This window comes from Leguminivora glycinivorella, chromosome 10 (genome assembly GCF_023078275.1).
Source record: "Leguminivora glycinivorella isolate SPB_JAAS2020 chromosome 10, LegGlyc_1.1, whole genome shotgun sequence".
Lineage (NCBI taxonomy): Eukaryota > Metazoa > Arthropoda > Insecta > Lepidoptera > Tortricidae > Leguminivora > Leguminivora glycinivorella.
In genome coordinates, this window is record NC_062980.1 from 7,510,614 (window position 1) to 7,531,770 (window position 21,157).

A 21,157-nucleotide genomic window follows, 5' to 3' on the forward strand; every position below is an offset into this window, starting at 1 on the left:
TTGCATTTATTCAATAAACGTTCGATTTATTGCAAAAGATGCTCGCATAATGCAATGGACTAGATAGGACTGTTTAATGCGCTTGGTTCCCCTTCGTTGGCCCTACAAAGAAATAGAATTCATGACCCATTTTTTTACTTGACTTAATGCAATCTTTAAAATTAAACTGGACGCAGCACAACACAAACCTACGTAACTTACCAAATATTGTTCATTATTTTTTTTGTAATTAACATCATAACGACGTAATATATATTTGGCGTAGAAACTCTAGGTCCATGGGGTCCCAGCGCGAACAAGTTGTTCACAGAAATCGCGAAGCGTCTGGTTCAGGTAACTGGTGACCGAAAAGCTGGCGACTTCCTCGCACAACGTATCAGCATTGCGATACAGCGAGGAAATGTCGCCAGTATCCTTGGTACAATGCCTCAAGGGCCTATTTTAGACATTAGCTAGCTTTTAAGGTCTTAGTTTGTTAATATAATTATGTAAATATGTTTATGTAAATAAAGAATTATATATTTTTTGTCATTTATTGTTGTGGATAAAATTTATTTTATTGCATTACTCTATTAATTCCTTAATTATTATTTTATTACATTACTCAAATCCTTATTTACACAGAAAATATAACAGTACAGTAATCCGACTGCTTACAATTTCATTTATGATTCAATTTATGATTCCTACTGACATATCATTGTTGGCACCGACAGATCATATCCATAACACGATTTTACAGTTTTTGTTCAGAACAGAACACAAGTTTAATTTGTATTAAAACTTTTTGTATGTGAAACTTTAAAGTAAAAAGTCTATAACTTGTTTATGGTGGAAAAACAATAGAGGACGGAAGAAAAGAAAATGGGGAAAAATATGTAGGCGGATTGAATGTATTTTTTACTTTTATTATAAAATAAATGATGCAGTGAAAGTTAAAGTTGAGTTTTTTATGTGGAAGCTACAGAAATTGTGGTGACCAACATAAATTGGTCCTTCGAGATATGGAGATGAATTAAGTGAAGAAGTCAGTTGTAGAAGATAATAGTGAGTTGTGAAAAATATAAGCTGTTTGCTGAAAATAAAAGTTAAAAGAAGATTACGATTTACAAATTAAATTGATTTTCAAGATTTTCCTCATAAGTCGCTTTCAAAAATTTTGTCAAAATTACAAAAACCATCGATGATGTTAGCTGGACAAAACGTTATTTGAAAATTGTGCCAGCACTAGAAGGGTGCGATCGAACATCCTGTCCGAAGAAGTCGCCGTCCGTGCAGTGATTTGGAGTACGCGGTTCCAGTCAACGCTGCAGCAACGGGTTACGAGTATCCGAACGTACCCGCTCACGTTCAACTCTTCGGCCGGCAGAACTGTCAGTGTCAACGCTCCGTCGGTGTGTTTCAAAAGTTTTCGCGACGTTCAAAGGCGGGCGTAGTTTGTATTAATTTATCGTAATACGATTGTGTAGTTATGTTAGTGACTTATGTAAACATTTAGTGTAAATTGTACAATATGTCGTCTGAATTGAGTCAGTTGAAGGCCAATCGGGGCTACCATAAAGGCGCGATAACGCGCATCGGAACTTTCTGTATGTCAGAGGATTTTAAAACTGCTTCTATCGAATTGATTTTACAGAAAAAAGAGAGGTTGATAAAATCTTTTAATGATTATGAGTTGTGCAATAGGGCCATCCTGGCGTTAGAGCCGGAGGATGACGAATCATATGAATCCTACGAGACCAAGCGGGATTTGTGTCTTGCACTAATCGAGACTCGTTTAAAACAAGTATCGCCGGCTGCACAGGCGACTCCATCCTCCGAGCTGGAAACAAGTAAGTTTAAAAAACTTCCCTGTATTAATATAAAAACCTTCGATGGTGTATCCATTATGGATTACCATCCATTTGTAAATATGTTCAGAGCTGTCATTCATAAGGATGCGAAGTTAAGCACTTGCGAAAAATTGTATTATTTGCGGTCCTTTCTAGCAGGGGAAGCCTTGGACTTGATAAAAAACTTGATGTTAAATGATGAAAATTATGAAGTAGCTCTAAAGCTCCTTGATGATAGGTACAATAACATACCTAAAATTGTAAATTTTCATGTAAATAGCATTCTTGACATGCCAGTTTTGACAAAGTGTACAGCTTCTGCCCTGCGGTCTGTAGTGTCAACTGTAAATATGCATCTTGCAGCTTTGAAAAACTTAAATGAGAAAGTTGAGTTCTGGGATACTATATTGGTTAATATTTTAGCTAAGAAGATTGATTCCTATACATACCGTGGATTTCATCTTGAACGTGATGTGAAAGAGGTTCCTAAATTGTGTGAATTCCTTACTTTCCTAGAAAAGAGAGCGATTGCCTTAGAAGCTACCAGTACGGAGGAGCCCAAGAAGACAGTAAAGTCTACTGTGAGTGCCGCGGCCACTATGGGAGTTTCTTGTAAGTATTGCCAGAATTCTCATAAAATATATGAATGTCCCAAGTTCAAGTTGCTTCCTTACCAGGAGCGATGCGAGATTGTTGAGGCCAATGAATTATGTAAGTTATGTCTCAATAGTCATCAGGGTAGATGTCTACTGAAGTTGAAATGTGCCACATGTCATGAATTGCACAATACATTATTACATTCTCCAAATACAGGAAAAGTAACTAATGTCTCCTTAGCTGATGAAGCCTCTCAGAAGGTGAGTGACAATTCCAATACTGATGATCATTGCTTGCCTACCCACTCATCTAAAACTGTGAGCTTTTCTGCTAGGCCGCAGAAGGCCAGTATATTGCTTCCATCCATAATTGTTAAACTAAAGAAAAAGGATGGCACTTTTGTTCATGCTAGGGCCTTGCTAGACTCATGCTCACAGGTGCATTTTGTTAGTGAGGAACTGATAAATGAGGTAGGTGTTTCGGCATACAGATCTGATGAGGTAGTAACTGGTGTGTGTGATAAGGATAATGAAATTGCAAAGATGGCGGATTTAGTTGTTTATTCGACTGTAGGTGATTTTAAGGTTGAAGTGTCATGCTGTGTAACAAAAAGGGTTACTCGTGCCCTTCCACAGCAGTCATTTGATACTTCTCAATTTAATATGCCATCTTATGCCGAATTGGCTGATGAGAAGTTTAATGAATCGAGTGAGAATTCGTTATTATTAGGGGCCGATGTCTTTTTCCAGGCGTTCCAGTATGTCTGCAGGCAGCTGACACCTGTGGGTCCTTACTTGGTGAAGACGAGATTCGGTCATATTGTAGGCGGGAGGCTGCCCTTCCCTGCTGGCAAGAAGTCTATAAGTAACTTTTGTGTTGCTTCCAAAGGTAAGGCATTTACTTGTAATAATGTTGTAGAAGATGATTTACAAGCTCCCTTTCCTTGTTTTAAAACTGAAGTTTCCTCCCTGTCAAGGAATTGTGAGGCTTCCGAAGATATTGCAGATATAATGTCGAAATTTTGGGATTGTGAGAAGGTACCTAATATCATCAAAGAGACTGGTACTGAGGCCGAGCAGGCTGAACAGATTTTTCAGGAGTCTGTTAAGTTGGAAAATGACAAGTTTACTGTAGCCTTGCCGGTGAAGGTTGATATGGATAAATTGGAGTTAGGCGATTCTTTTAGTAGCGCTTTGCAACGACTTTACAATTTAGAAAAGCGGTTTGCGCGAGATGTTGATTTGAGTCAAAAGTATAAAAAATTTATACATGATTATATACATCAAGGTCATGCCAAATATTTTGACATGTCTAATTATGACCTTAATGCGGGAAATGTCATGTTTTTGCCCCACCACCCTGTAATTAGTGCCAGTAAAACAACACCTGTTCGGGCTGTCTTTGATGCTGGTGCTGTCACAAAGAATGGTATATGTTTGAATGATGTTCTAATAAATGGTCCCGTGGTTCAAAAGGATCTCTTTGAAATTCTGATTTTATTCAGAACTTTCAAATATGTATTATTGTGTGATATAAAGGCTATGTATCGGCAAATCTTGATTGAGGATAAATATCGTTGTTTGCAAAATATTCTGTGGCGTGATTCTCCTGACGAGTCAGTCAAATGTGTGCAGTTGCAGACAGTAACCTATGGGTTAAAAAATTCTGCCTTTTTGGCATGTAGGTGTTTGTTAGAGCTAGCTCAAAGATACGAGGGCCAATATCCTTTGGCTTCGTTTGTGTTGAAGCATACTTGCTATGTGGATGACATTCAGTGTGGTTCAAATGATTTTGATGAGCTTTGTCAGATGAAAAAGGAGTTGATTGATATCATGAGGTTGGGTAGTTTGTCTCTCCACAAATGGTGCTCTAATAATAGGGAAATATTGAGCGACATTCCAGTCGAGCTGCAGCAGCTCGACAGTAGGAGCTTTGACAAAAATAATGAATATGTCAAAACTCTTGGACTGACATATGATGTTATTACTGATACTCTTCACATGCAGTGCCCTGTTAAGGAGGTTCAAGAAAAGTATACGAAACGTCAAATGCTTAGTTTCATAAGCAAATTTTTTGATCCGTTAGGATTGTGTGGCCCTGTGTTAGTGCAGGCAAAGATTTTGATGCAGCAGGTTTGGTTCGAATCGTTAAAATGGGATGATTTTCTACCTCAGGATCTAAATAAAAAATGGGTTGACTTTGCCTATAGTTTAGTTCAGATGTCTGATATTTCTATTGGCAGGAATATCAATGTTCACGGAGCGAAATCGTTGGAGTTAGTGGGATTTTCGGATGCTTCCAATGCTGCTCATGGATGTTGTTTGTACTTACGTGTAATTGATACTGATGACAGGGTTTCGGTGAACCTTTTATGTTCAAAGTCCCGAATCAATCCTAAGGATAAATTACAATTAACTGTCCCAAAATTGGAACTGAATGGCGCGCTCTTACTTGCGATTCTAGCTCGGAAGGTGTATTCCGCTCTGTCTTTGAAATACTCGGTAAATGTGCATCTTTACAGTGATTCTATGATTTTGTTGGCATGGTTAAAAACACTTCCAGTAAAGCTTAACGTGTATGTAGGTAACAGAGTTGACAAGATTCAAAAGTTATCCTCCGGCTTTGAATGGCATTATGTAAATACTCAGGACAATGCCGCGGATATGTTATCTCGTGGTGTAGAGCCCCAAATATTGGAAAAATGTAGCTTATGGTGGCATGGGCCTAAGTTTTTGTCTGACCCTACTTTCCATCACAAGACTGTAGAAGATGATGTTTTCAAATCTTCTGACATGCCAGAGTTAAGGCCTACAACTAAATGTTGTAGTACGTGTGTTGATGTAAGCTCGAATTCTATTGATGATCTGATACAGAAACATTCAAGTATTAACAAATTAACAAGGATTGTAGCATATCTTCTTAGATTTGTATTTAATTGTAAAAAGGTAAATACTAACAAATGTCAGGGATTTTTATCTCCTCGAGAACTAGATTGTGCTTTGCATATAATAATTAAATGTGAACAAAGAAAGTTTTTCAGTAATGATATTGATAACTTAAATAACAACTTGCCATTGAGATCTAGCTTGAATAGTTTGCATCCCTTTCTTGATTCTGAAGGGTTATTACGTGTAGGCGGTAGATTAGAAAATTCAGGATTATCCTATGACCAAAAACATCCGATTGTATTGCCGAAAGGTTCTCATGTAACTAAGATTATTATTCATAATGAGCACTTAAGATTGAAACATGCTAGTACCACTTTGTTGTTGAGTACCCTTAATGAAAAATATTGGATTATGAATGCAAATAGGGAACTCAAATCCGTTCTGTATAAATGTATAAAATGCTTTAGAATTAAGGCAAAAAATGCTTCTCAATTAATGGGCTCTCTGCCTCTTGATCGAGTTAATATGACTCGTCCATTTCAAATTGTGGGCACTGATTACGCCGGTCCTTTTTATGTGAAGCAAACTAGAATTAGGAAACCGGTAATAACTAAGGCTTATGTTGTGATTTTTGTATGTTTCGCTACAAAGGCCATTCACATAGAATTGGCATCTGATATGACAACTGATACTTTTTTAGGGTGTCTTAAAAGATTTATTTCTCGTAGAAATAAGCCTACTAAGATATATTGTGACAATGCGGCCTATTATAAAGGTGCAGAAAATGTGCTGAAGGAATTGTATGATCTGAATAATTCTGCTAATCACCAATCAGCTGTAATTGATTTTGCTAGTTGCGAAAGAATATCCTTTCATTTTATTCCTTCCTACTCCCCAGTCTTCGCCGGGTTATGGGAAGCTGGGATAAAAAGCGTAAAATATCACATGAAACGTGTGATTGGTAATACGGTGTTCACCTATGAGCAAATGTACACCATTTTGGTTCAAGTTGAAGCTATTTTAAACTCTAGGCCATTGACTCCAATGTCTAGAGATCCCAATGATATGACCTATTTAACTCCTGGACATTTCCTCACGGGTAATTCACTGACATCTTACCCAGAACCGGATATTACCGATGTAAATATAGGTAGGTTGAGCTTTTGGAAACAATGTGTTCAATTGCAACAACATTTTTGGCAGCAGTGGCATAAACAATACTTGGTTATGCTGCAGAGTAGACCAAAATGGAGAAATGAGTCTCCTAACTTAGAAATAGGATCTTTAGTTTTGTTGAGGGAAGATAATATCTCTCCGTTGTGTTGGCCAGTAGGTCGGATTGTGGATGTTCAACCCGGTAAGGATGGTAAGGTCCGAGCCTTGCATGTAAAAAATACAAAGGGTTTTATTGTAAAAACGAGTGTCACTAAAGTATGTCCCTTACCGATTGACTATAGTTAAGTAGATAAGTGTTTTGTTTAATTTATGTTAATTGACACAATTAGCTTTCAACTTTAGTTCGTTTTTAACGTTGTACATATTTGTTATTGCTTGGCCTGGCCCCCAATATGTTCAGAACAGAACACAAGTTTAATTTGTATTAAAACTTTTTGTATGTGAAACTTTAAAGTAAAAAGTCTATAACTTGTTTATGGTGGAAAAACAATAGAGGACGGAAGAAAAGAAAATGGGGAAAAATATGTAGGCGGATTGAATGTATTTTTTACTTTTATTATAAAATAAATGATGCAGTGAAAGTTAAAGTTGAGTTTTTTATGTGGAAGCTACAGAAATTGTGGTGACCAACAGTTTTTACGGCCAGAATATGCCTCCAGGTTAGCACGTTGTTGTTCAAAGATTTGACTGAAATATTTTTTTAAACGAAGTTATTGAGTTGATAGTTATGAGTGACATTTACCACGACATTGGTAATAAGATACCCAAATGAATACTTTACAAGATATCTTTATGTTCTTAGAATTCTTAGCAGATAAACTTCTGTTTTATTATCTTTGTACCCAGCGAAAGTGTCGCAACCCCTCACAATCCGACAATGACAGTTAATTAAAAAAGCTAAGCGCGATTGCGTGCATTGTCCGTTGTCCGTCTCACACGCGGTCTCATCTTGACACAGCCTTGACTCCAACTTGATCAACTCTGACTGCAAGACGAAACATACGAGGCGATATCCGCTCCTTGCGTCTATGGCACCACTCTGGAGATTTTTTCTTGTTATTGTGGGTTTTCAACTTTCAAAAATGTAGAATCGATCCTATAAATTTTCACTGTTTTTTCCCATGTTCTTGTGGGCACATTTCTCCTAACACTATAAGTTTCGAAAAAAATGTGCACCTAAAGGAATATTTTATAGAAAATGTATAAACCGTTTACTTTAGAAACGGAAAATATCAATCCCCATACAAAATATATGTAGGTGCCGAAATTATTCAATGTGAAAATTTCGCAATTTTGGAAACTTTCCGACAGGACATAATAAGAATAACTACAATCGACGTTGGCGTAAGTAACTTGGCTTGAAAACTTAGCGTGGTCTGACTTAATTATCTTTTTTTTTGTCATAATAAGTATCTGTCTTATTGTTTAAGTCATGAAATTTACAAAATTTTACATTTTACATTTTTATCAATTTGTTTTTAAGGTAGGTAATATGTTAAAAAAATACATAATATAACGTTAAATAAGGGACTAATTTTCATACGTACCTATTTAATTAATAAACAATTTCTTCAACGTTGCTATCATCAGGTCCAATGTCTGTCTTCAAATCAGTCCTACGAGTACCTAACCTAGATACGCATAATTCTACAAAAATATTTCATACACATACGGGACGTCTCTAAAAGTGTGAGGGGTTTACGATAGGTAAAGTGAAAGAAACAAGTTTTGCGTAGGTACACAAAGCCGCAAGTAAAAGTACAGTACCATTCTCAGGCACTAGAAATAGCAAAGGAAGTACAAGATTTAAATCATGGCTACTTATAAACCTAGGCAGGTCTGTCAGAAGTCAATGACACAAAACGGCACGGCCATTAGAAGACGGGTTTTACTTTTAATGTGCAGTAGTTTAAACATATCCTTATCGCATTTATCTTTTTATTTAATGAATAGAGACATGTTGATTATCAGATTAGATCACGTGACTTTGTAACTGTGTTTTGTGACACAAATTTTAAATTAAATAACCTAAGAATTTAAATGTGCGTTTTGCTAATTTTGGTATAGGTAAAAACAGTTGAAATAAACATGCAATAGTAATTAAGAGTTAGAAATAGATGGGTCTCCCTCGGAATCCCTAATAACGTTTGTTCGAAAATCACTTGGCCTAACTCATTTGGCCGAATTATGAAATGCCTAACGCTCTTTTGGCCTAACGATCATTTGGCATAATTTAAATTTTGCCCCAAAAATGACATTACCCAGAACCGATTCGCTGTTAGAAAGGTAGGTTTAGGTTAGGTTAGAACCGTGACCTCACACAAATCCGAATCGCTTCTAAAAAAGTGGGTTTAACGGCGTTAGGCGAAACAATATTAGGACATTTAAATTAGGCCAAATGATAATTATGCCAAAAAATATTAGGCAATGTAAAAATAGTTCAAAAAACTTTAGGGATTCCGATATAGATCCGAAATAGATATTTAATGATTAATCGAGGCTTAAGTTACTCAATGTTTTCCTTCCTATTTCAATAAATATTTAAATAATTGAGGTAAAATGAAAACCTTCACTTGCTTTGAGACAATCTACACGCCTCAAATGAGTTTATTATACTGGAAGCTTACATTAACTCCTATATTTTCCTGTTGGTTCAAGTCTTCCTCTTAATGAGTCTAGCTTATCCTAACAGCTCCATAAAGAAGTAAATTCACTAAACTTTTATAGAGGATACGTCATAGTAGCTTTACTTAGATTGTCGGAGAGCATAATGATATGGTTGATGTTTCCTCGAACGTCTCTCGAGGGTAGACGTTTAATGGGATCGATCTTCACCAGAGGTTGATACACAAGTTTTATTTATATACTATGCCTGACGGTAAGCACGTAGACCATAAGGAATTAGGTACAACCGAGGTGTCTTGCACGGCCATTATGTATATGTGTGTATGTGAGAATATCCTTATAAATATGTATAAATCTAATTCACATTGCAAAATTCAAAATCTCGTCAATGGCACATGGCATCTTACCATCCAGGGTAGGTAGGTGCGAAAAAAAGTAAAATGAGTAGTGTGGCTACCATCAGTTTATAAGTCACATCAGCAACATTTAAAAAAATCTAGTCAACATATTGACGATGACAGACTGTTAGGTATAACGGATTGGGCTATTATGAAAGTTGGCAACAAAATACGGAGTCAAATTCCTAAGAAGAGGCTTTATATTCTAGGTTCTAGGTCAAAGACCAGCCATGAACCTATATATATCATAACATAATATATAATTTGAATTACGAACACCAACCAAGAAATTCACATGGCACATATGTCGAAATAATCAGACACTTATAGCCATCTTAAACGTTCAAGGACTCCATAAAATGCTTTAAATGTGGACAATATGAAGACCATTCACGATTAAATTTGGATTGGTTCTCAATTCAGGTAATTTACGTAGTAAGTATAGTATTTACGTAGGTAGCGAAGGAAACTGACCAATTAGGAATAAATGCCAAAAAGGGTTAGTCATAAGGTAAATGGACAAACAAGTTACTGATATGCTTTATCTTGCTTTGTAAAATGTTATGGTTTGAGTAAAAAATGTATTAGGCATAATAAAACAGGAACAGATGTTATCGGATGCTGCGGGGCCTGCAGGAGTTAACAGACTTTTGTACCTAGGTAAACTCTATACATCAGTATAATATCTAGGTGTAACTGTATACATCAGTAAACGCGAGTTATTTGTATAGGCATAGTTAATAGTGACATCTAGCGACAATCACGCGTCAAATAGCGTGAATTATCAGTACCACTACTCGATACTAGGTGTCACAGTGTCTCGTCTGCCAAAAATTTAATATTAGAACAGTTTACAACTTATATTATAAGCAAAAGGAATTGAAAACAGAATACGGATTTTTACTATTATATTTTTAGCCGGAGCAGGCGGCAAATCGGGATGAGTGGCGGAAGAAAGGGGAGGCCTTTGCCCAGAAGTGGGACACAATTATAGGCTAGGAAAAAAAAAAATATATTAGCTAAAAATTGGTGGGCATTCGACTCTTCGTTCGTCGCGACATCTATTGACAAATAACTCGCGTTTACTGATGTATGGAGTTACAACTCTTCCCTTACCTACTTATTCCTCTATAACATACAATACCTACACATACACGTCTAAGTTAAGGTAAAGCACTAATATACGTATATATACAGATATATGCAAAACAGATTTCGTTTTTGCATGCATAAAAATTTTGCGAGACCAGTGAGATGTGAGGCGGCCGAGTACAGACGGCAAAACAGCGTGGCTAATATTTTATGTCGATAGTTCTCTTAAATTAAAGCGCTGGTAGCCTAAGTACGTGCGACTTTCGTTCCGGAGGTCGCGGGTTTGAACCCCGACTCGCAACAATGAGTGTTTCGGAATTTATGTGCGAAATGTCATTTGATATTTGCCAGTCGCTTTTCAGTGAAGGAAAACATCGTGAGGAAACCGGACTAATTCCAATAAGGTCTAGTTACCCTTCGGGTTGGAAGGTCAGATGGCAGTCGCTTTTGTAAAAACTAAGTGCCCACGCCTAATTTTGGGATTAGTTGTCAAAGCGGACCCCAGGCTCCCATGAGCCGTGGCAAATGCCGAGATAACGCAAGGAGGATGATGAGTTCTCTTAAATTACCTACTTGGAAATTTCGACCCTTGCCATCGTGACTGAATGGCGGAGCGGTTCTGGCTGTCGTCGCGTAAACATCCAGCTTAGGACACTTGGAGGCCTTAATATTTTTTTCCCCTCACTAGCTCGGAAACACGTGTTTTGTCCTTTAATACCAGCGGGTAAAAACGCATTTTATCCACTAGTGGGTAAAGTAGTTTGACCTTGCATAAAATCAAATTAACTGCTTTAAAATTGATAAAAGCAGGTGAATCTAGTAATAAAGATGATTTACCACCTGTGGAACTACTGGAAGCAGTGATAAACGCCTTTTTTGCGTTGTAGTTTCCTCGCTATAGTGAGGGGAAAAGTTTTGTGTTACACTCGGGTGCAAATGTATTTTACTTCTTGTGTGTTAAAAAACTCGCAAGTTCAGAATTCTATTCTCGAACCACTCGCTTCGCTCGTGGTTCAACTATAGAATCCTTTCACTTGCTCGTTTTTCAATTCCACATTCGGCGTTAAAATACAACTTTGCCCCCTTGTATAACAAATAACTATTCTTTGTATATGACATTTATTTTAGTTTATAGTTTAATAGTAGTGTGAGTACTAAAAGAAAAACAAATTGATATATTTTCTAAGGTTTTTTTATTAAATACATTCTCACACCTACTTACTGTAGTGAACTAGCCGTTTTACTCTATGTCACGTCCGTGAAGGAAACCGCAGACCCTGCGGTCAACAGCCTTGACATTGTACCCGTTTATACAGTTTGTTATTTTTAAACTGCGCCCGCGCATTCGGCCAGGGGTTAGTGGAACGGGTTGGATACTTTCTCATTAGCCGATATCGGGTTTTTTTAAGTTTATTTGGAATGCAGATTTGTCTCAACTCGAGTAGGTGTAGGTTGAAGTCGAGATCTAAATATAACAACCATTCTGGTTCGCTTGGGTACCGATTATCAAGGCAAGGGGACAGTATAAACAAGCACACACGACACACAATATTGAAGTTGTATTTATTAATGTATTACCAAAGTATTTTCAATTGAAATATTTTACCATTTAATATTGGAGCAGGGAAGTGGTGTCTGTTTTAAATAAAAGATAAAGTAAAGCAGATATGAACTTAATATTGTCTTCGGTTACCGCGATAGTTACTCATGAAATAAAACTATGGAAACGGATTAAATCACGTAAGTATAATGAATTTACAATTCTTCCCGACGTTTCGAATACTTTACAGCGTTCGTGGTCAACCCCCGACCCGACCATGGTGACCCGTTGACCACGAACGCTGTAAAGTGTTCGAAACGTCGGGAAGAATTGTAAATTCATTATACTTACGCGATTTAATCCGTTTCCATAGTTTTATTTCAGATATGGACTGACAAATCAAAGGGTTTATTTATCAATAAGGGTTACCTGAAAATGAGTTGTCACAAATCACTTTGTTGTTCATACCTACTGCTATTTTCTGTTGTGTTGTATTTGTGCTACATATATCGATGAGTAATTAATTAATACGCCATCTCAGATCGAAACACAAAATCTTTATTTCGCAAGCTAAACATAAACTGACACATAGACAGTATCTCATAACACCATATATCCACCTATATATCCACCATAGATCCCTTATAAGGATAAGCTCGCCTTTGTATCTCTATTCCTACAAATTGTATATAAACTGTTGTACACAATAAAGTGATTACTACTACTACTACTACTACCATAAACTATTTCATGAATATATTATAATAACAAGAAGTATTTATTGTTACCACAGTATGTATACAAAAATCTTATATCAGCAGTCGTCATGTATTCCATATAAGTAGTTACAGCTAATAGGATGCTATAGATACTTGTTTATCTATTTATTTGGATGCCTCGAAGTGGTTAGCACAGTTCTGCTATATTCAAAATGCTCCAAAACCAAAGAAGTATAAGCTTCAATTACTTTATATTTTTAAACAACCATAATAAAATTCTAATGTTACTCTGGACAATGGCTCTTACCGAGGCCAAAAGACTTTGTGAACAACGCGGCTGAAGTGGGTTTTTCCGATTCACAATATGTCTCACCTGACCATAACTATTGTTTAACACAATTTGTGACTATGTGATAAATAGAATGTCATTAATTTAAATTGTTTACTACCTACATACGAGTACAAATGGTAATCAAAATCTTGCGAATTCTGGAGAATTTGTAACAAAAACTGTTTCAGTAAACGATGATATAAGTTGCTGTCAGTTAAAAGTTAAAACCTAATATGTCTTTAGCTTTACCGATATAGCTTTAGCAATCTTTGCAAGAAAATTGTATAGGCAATACAGTGTGTAAACCTTATACAGGCGATAAATTTAATCAGCCATAGAATTCATTACTGTTATTATTAATTAAGAGGTGTATTTAAGTTACTCTTAATTTTCACCCCGTTTTAAATAATTTATCAAAAAATTTGCTGGAGCAATTAGTGTGATGCATACAATTTTAATTTTAATTTCGTTAAAAGTTATTTAATTAGGTACGTTACGTAAGTCATATACTAACCACCGTTAACAGATTTGCCCGTATTAGATTTACAGACTGTATAATGAAAATAACGGTCCAATTTTATAGTCCAATAACATACTTGACTGAAAGTGACTGCCAGACATTAACACCGCTGAAGTGGAAATATGTATATTAAGGATAAATCTCTCCCCCAGCCGAGCCTAACAAACAACAACAATGTATGCTTTTGCTCTTGACTTAGGGGACACTGACACCCACAATATGACAATACATATTTAGTTCATTTGTCCTCATTAGATTCCATCTTGACATTTTCCCGTTCATAAATTCGCCATTGCCCATCACAAGACACCATTTTTCATTTGTTTATTTGTCTTCTTAATCCTTAGCAACGTCTTTAGAAATACACTGCATTTTCCATCCATTGAGGCTTTTCGGATACAAATATTATGATATATTAAAATTAAAAAGAAAATAGACAATTTGTAATAGTTTATTTCACTAATTTAAAGACAAATGCGTTAAGAGTTATCCTTTTATTTTGAATACCTACATACACGAGTACATAGAATATTCTTCATCACAGAGGAGTACAGCGCTATTTCGCTTTTGTATTGAAATCTCTTCCATATGTTCCAGAAATACAGGATTATGCCCAAATAGGAACTACAAAAAAAAATACATTATTTATGTTTTTTTTAGTTTACAAGTAAACGGCACAAACCGATCCCGACTTACGTGTTTGGGTCGGTATCGAATTTGGACATTTATTTCTTGTTTGACATGTAATAGGTATAATTAATCTAAGTGTGTGTAACAACAAAAAATACTACAAAATAAATAAAAACCAAACATAAATTAATTTCGAATGATATTTAAAGAAATAATTGTTAAACGTTCAAATTTAATTTACCTACACTAGACTAAAACAAACAAGAGAGGTGATTAAGCTGTTATTAGTTGACAGACCCGTCTTTGTCGGCAAAAAAAGAAGAACGGTGGACATTTATTAAATTTGGTCTCTTATTGTTTCGACTGTCCTCGCTAACCTTACTTTACAGACAGATGAGACGAGACAATCGATAATTTAAAAGGATACTTGAGGGTCAATGGAATAGGAAGGTTAAGGGGGCAATTTCAACAGGCGAGTAATTTTAACCAATCACTTTTTTTTACATGTTTCTAAAATTTTTACGTTATTAAATGGTCACATATATAGCAAGCTTCTTAACTCTAGTTAATAGTGTATAACATGGAAAATATTTCGATTAGTTGAAAATACCCTCCAGTCGAAATGTCCAAAAAATCCGCTGAGCGTTGAAATGGATAACTGAGTTCTGAATTTTATGCCCGTGGTGACCCTTACTTTGTCTCCGAACTTTGAAAACCTTTAAGTGTAGTGGCAGTGGCAGCACTGTTCTTTGCCACAAATATGCTAACGACGCGGAAACAACCTTCCTGCGATTATGTAGCGTTAACGCTAACTCGTCGATTAGAGGTAATAACCAGGATTAACCTCAACTTAGAAACGGGTATTGTTTTGAAAAACTTTATTTATTCAGCCACTTATACTCGTAATGCAGATGATTTTGCCTTCGGCATGAGAAATCACCATATAATAGGTGCAGATAGATTACAGGTACATAAGACGCCTGCCGGCTACGCTTATTAACCCACTTGGGGTGGACAATGTGTGGATACGAAATAATTTTCCTTAGTAGAATGTATGGGAGCACTTGCTGCGTAGAGAATCATAAACTATATGGCTAGTTATACGTGACAGCATTATACTGACGGCATTCGATCATTTTAGTCTTGATGGAATATAACTCGACAGAATATGAGATCTCCACTAGGTACAATATACAGCGTGTGGATTCCATACGGGCGAATAATGTATTCAGTTACAGTGATCATCCGATTCGTATAGGCATATTCTAGATCATAGAGCATTTTTTTTTAAATCTGACCAAGCAGCAATGTACGCTGTCCAACTTAATTTGACATGACATAAACGTCATGTCGTAATGACGTTTAGATAGGTACCTACGGTAATTGACGTGGACGTAATACATTGCGTGCTGAATTATTATGTATGAAAAAAAATATCTCATCTATTAAAAAAAAAACATGTTAGGCTCCTTAGGTCCGATACTAATTGTTATTAAGATATTCGCCCGTATGGAATATACACGCTGTATTTTGCGACCGTTTACAGACATAATAAAGCGATGGATCCTTATGGTCTACCGTGAATATTTATAGCCTTTTTAAACTCTTCAAATGAGAGATTATGTGGCGCCATCATCTCGCGGTGATGAGTCCGATAATGATACGAGCCTCGTACCTACTAATCGCAGCCGCTGGCGCACCATTTACTGTTTATGATTTATATGTCAGTATTAACTGCGCAGAATACGAGTAGATAGATGGTTGTCTGTAAACTTCGAGTAGGTTCCTAAATGGTAGAAAATGTTAAAAGGTCGGTATTATAAAGCTATTGACAAAGTGGTATAATATATGTTGTGACGACAATCATTCGAGCCATTCGAAGCCATTTTTCTGGCTGGAAACAGAAAGCAAGTGAAGCAAGGTACAACATTGAGAGAAAGGTTGCCAGTTTCGTAAATGCCTCGTGCTCGAACCTGAACTCGTCAATGTTACAAATGAGATAATTTCACGCAGGTAAACTGAACTCCATGGCATAGCATAGGTAATGTAAGCTTTGACAAACTTCAACTTTAAGTAAGTATTCGATGGAATAGGATTGAGGTTGAGTAAACGTTGAAAAGCACCCTGAAAGATATTTTCCAAGCAATTAAGGTGTTTCCATTTTATAAATAACTTTAACACCGCTCGGTGCCGTAATATGGGATATTTACTACCCCGTTAAAATTACCTGATGCACCTCCAATACAATCCCGTTGGGACGGGTTCAGGAGACCTGAGTTCTAGGACTAACTAGATTGACATAATCTTTAGGTCCGTAGTAACTATACGTGATCAGAGAGCTTAGTTTTATAGATTTTGTGAGAGCCATGGACTCGCCAGTATTTAGTGAGCAAATGAAATAGCAGCCCCATCGTTTGCGTGTGTTTAAGCACCACGTTATTTCTGGTTTTCGACGAAGCTAACGTATCATAAGTACATACATACATACATACATACATACATACAATCACGCCTGTTTCCCAGAGGGGTAGGCAGAGATCACGGATTTCCATTTACTACGATCCTGACAAACCACTTTCGCTTCACACACTTTCATAACGTTTCTCATACACGCTCGTCGGTTTCGAGTACTTCTGACCTGGCCTTTTTGCAATATTTCCCCGATTTGATCAAGAAAAGTTCGCCTAGGTCTTCCACTACCAACTGACCCTTTCACTCCTTTTTCATATACTTTCTTCGTTAATCTCCTCTCATCCATCCTCTCTACATGCCCAAACCACCTTAACATACCCATCTCAATCTTTGTCACCACATCTACATCCACTCCACACTTCTCTCTTATCACGCTATTTCTGATCCTATCACTCAACTTTACACCAGCCATGCTTCTTAACGCTCTCATTTCCACGGCATTCACTTGACTTTGAAGTCTTTTATCCCACACCCAACTTTCACTACCATACATAAGTGTAGGCACCAAAACTCCTCTATGCACTGCCAGACGTGCTTTTTGCGATACTTTCTGGCTGCCCATAAAAGCGTTTAGTGCTCCATTCACTCTATTCCCAGCATTCACTCTCCTTTCAATATCTTTTCCATGTTTACCGTCCCTTGTAAACAACGTTCCCAAATACACAAACTCTTTCACTTGTTCCAAACTTTCATTATCGATCTCAATTTCGCAATCTGTCATAATCTCATCTCTTTCAAATACCATTACTTTCGTCTTACTGACATTCATTCTCATTCCTTTCCTCTCGAAGGATGCATGCACTCTTGTTACCATCAGTTGTAACTCCTCGGCCGACGACGCAAGTAATACTAGGTCATCGGCATATAGGAGACATTTGACCAGTAACCCTTCCATTCTCAACCCACAATCATAATCTTTCAGATCTTGCAAACAACTATCCATGAATAAATTAAACAGCCACGGCGACGCTACACATCCCTGTCTAACACCCTTTTCGATAAGTACGGACTATATAATGTTATTTATGTCAATGAAGATTAATTATTAGATGAGACATACTTGATTAGAGCTAAACGAAAACTTGATATTAAATTTATGAAACTCTATGAAATATTTCCATTAAAAAAAAGGTAAAAAAAAATATTTCACATGCCGCCGCTAATTAAGTACCTATTCCAAAGAGCTTAACTAGGCAAGTATTTTAGCCTTAGGGCAACTAGGAGGTATTATGAGCGCTTTCAAAAAATCTGCTTGCTCGCATTTCGACGCCGGCGGCGCTGGCGTGCGCCTGTGTGCAGACGCACACTATAACCAGAAGCATAACGATTGTAGCCTGCGGTACAGACATAGCGTGCGATCCTCTTCGAACCAACCTTACGTGCGGCTAGAGCGAAAGGGATAGCATTCATGGTCGGTACCGCCACGCCGTCAGTAGCGTTGCGGACTAACCATTATTGATACTTGCGTAAAAACACCACCATATATATTACATATTTGCATACATGATTTCGTGCATAAATACTTGACCTTTTAGTTTAATTATTAAACTTATCACAGTTTTTTTTATTAAAACGTGTGTAGCCTTGGAAGAAATAAATTAAAAAACTTTTATAATATAATAAATTGTGTATATAATATTGTCTTCTGTCACCGCGATAGTTACTCATGAAATAAATTTATGGAATCAGATTATATCGCGTATAATGAATATAATCCGTTTTCTTAGTTTTATTTCATTTTGTATATGATATGTTTTCTAGGTTCTTTTCGGTGAAGGAAAACATCGTGAGGAAACCGGACTTATTCCAATAAGGTCTAGTTTACCCTTTGGGTTGAAAGGTCAGATGGCAGTCGCTTTCGTAAAAACTAGTGCCTACGCCAAATCTTGGGATTAGTTGTCAAAGTGGACCGCAGGCTCCCATGAGCCGTGGCAAATGCCGGGATAACGCAAGGAAGATGATGATGTTTTCTAGGTACATATATATAATGGAACTAAGATCGGTTTTCTTTAATTTTAAGTAGTTTTTTTTATATTTAAAATGTGTTTTTAGGGTTTCGTAGTCAACTAGGAACCCTTATAGTTTCGCCATGTCTGTCTGTCTGTCCCTCCGTCCGTCCGTCCGTCCGCGGATAATCTCAGTGACCGTTAGAACTAGAGAGCTGAAATTTGGTACCAATATGTATATCAGTCACGCCGACAAAGTGCAAAAATAAAAAGTGGAAAAAATGTTTTATTAGGGTACCCCCCTACACGTAAAGTAGGGAGTGATTTTTTTTTCATTTCAACCCTAACGTATGATTTATTGTTGGATAGGTATTTAAAAATGAATTACTGAAATCGTTTTTTGATAATATTAATATTTTCGGGAATAATCGCTCCTAAAGGAAAAAAAAGTGTGTCCCCCCCCCCCCTCTAACTTTTTAACCATATATTTAAAAAATATTTAAAAATCACAAAAGTAGAACTTTATAAACTTTCTAGGAAAACTGTTTTGAACTTGATAGGTTCTGTAGTTTTTGAAAAATATGGAAAACTACGGAAGAGCCGAGCGGCTATTTACCAACGCGGCTTTAAAAACCGGCCGAGAGCGTGTCGGGCCACGCTCAGTGTAGGCACTGAGCGTGACCCGACACGCTCTCGGCCGGTTTTTAAATATTATGTTGTTTTAATTGCATGGAGCACAGGAAGGTCCACATATAGGTATTAGTTTTTTGTAAGGAAATACAACTCTACGCTACGCCTACCTGCTTTAGTTGACTGTTGACACACTGAGACAGTGGATGCGCCAGAGTATAAAAGAGTGATTACCATCTCTTGTCAAAGATCTTGTTGAGACGAATCAAACGAACCCAAACACGAAGTGGTTTCAAGACCTGGTCGTGGAATACTCTTGACTACCTTCCAGCTTCATCATCAGATCCTGGGTACCATCTCTTGTCAAAGATCTTGTTGAGACGAATCAAACGAGCCCAACCACAGAAGAGTTTCAAGACCTGGTTGTTGAATACTCTTGACTACCTTCCGGCTTCACCATCAGATCCTGGGTACCATCTCTTGTCAAAGATCTTGTTGAGACGAACCAAACGAGCCCAAACACGAAATGGTTTCAAGACCTGGTTGATGAGAACTCATGACTACCTTCCGGCTTCATCATCAGATCCTGGGTACCATCACCTCTTGTCAAAGATCTTGTTGAGACGAACCAAACGAGCCCAAACACGGAGTGGTTTCAAGACCTGGTTGATGAATTCTCTTGACTACCTTCCAGCTTCATCATCAGATCCTGGGTACCATCTCTTGTCAAAGATCTTGTTGAGACGAACCAAACGAGCCCAAACACGAAATGGTTTCAAGACCTGGTTGATGAGAACTCATGACTACCTTCCGGCTTCATCATCAGATCCTGGGTACCATCACCTCTTGTCAAAGATCTTGTTGAGGTGAATCAAACGAGCCCAAACACGAAATGGTTTCAAGACCTGGTTGATGAGAACTCATGACTACCATCTGACTTCATCATCAGATCCTGAGTACCATCTATTGTCAAAGATTTTGTTGAGACGAGTCAGTAACCTAAAATGATATTCAATAATAAATAATACTTACTAAAAATATTAGTCAAGTTAATTAGTTAGTTACCAAAGTCGTCAACCCAAGGATCAAAGTTTTCGGTCGCAGTATACATGCAACAGTACAGCCAAACACGCACACAAGTGCGGTTTTGGACACGGCGGGTGCCGCACACAATGACAAAATAACTTCGCGATCGTCGAGCCGCGTGCGGAGCGGACTAACATACGTCCTGCCTCTACAAGCTCTGCCGCGGTACTGACATCGCAAGCGCGCGTAACCGGTAATAAGGAGGCATTTTTAAAAAATCGTCAAAAATATTAAATTGCAATTAATAGAAAACTTTTGCATAAAATCTGTTTGAGTAAGCGTTGCAGATTATTTTTATATTAAAACTACTTCAAAAACACGTAAGTTTTCGAAGAAATTGACACTTATTCTGAGGTGATTTCTGAAACAAATTGGATTCATCATATCCTCATTTACTCTATTCTAAAGCCTTATAACAAAGAAGTAGTCTCAGAAGATTGTAGTACAGGATATACATAATACAAATTTACCACTTGAAGCATTCAAAACTATCCAAATTTTACAAATTAGACGGACTAAGTCAGCACTTTTCGCGGGTTTTCCTAAACATGCACCAGAAAAAAATCATAATTAATTAAGTGAGTTAGTTTTTAAAAATCCAGTCTCACAACATGTAAGTTAAGAAGATGTCCTAATCGAATCCTGAACTTAATAAGTCTTTTAGATGACGGAAAG

The 21,157-nt window shown here is 37.0% G+C and overlaps 2 protein-coding genes across 2 annotated transcripts in view; one reads left to right on the top strand and one right to left on the bottom strand.

Annotated features, from left to right (window-relative positions):
- Nucleotides 1-21,157, bottom strand: part of LOC125230703 (serine/threonine-protein kinase S6KL) — a 94,096-nt gene that overhangs the window by 13,422 nt on the left and 59,517 nt on the right. The gene's annotated exons all lie outside the window — the stretch shown is intronic.
- Nucleotides 1,493-3,861, top strand: LOC125230704. The gene is made up of 2 exons (XM_048135961.1): nt 1,493-2,444; nt 3,179-3,861. The coding sequence occupies exons 1-2, from the start codon at nt 1,514-1,516 to the stop codon at nt 3,295-3,297; spliced, it is 1,050 nt and encodes a 349-aa protein (XP_047991918.1). The 5' UTR covers nt 1,493-1,513; the 3' UTR covers nt 3,298-3,861.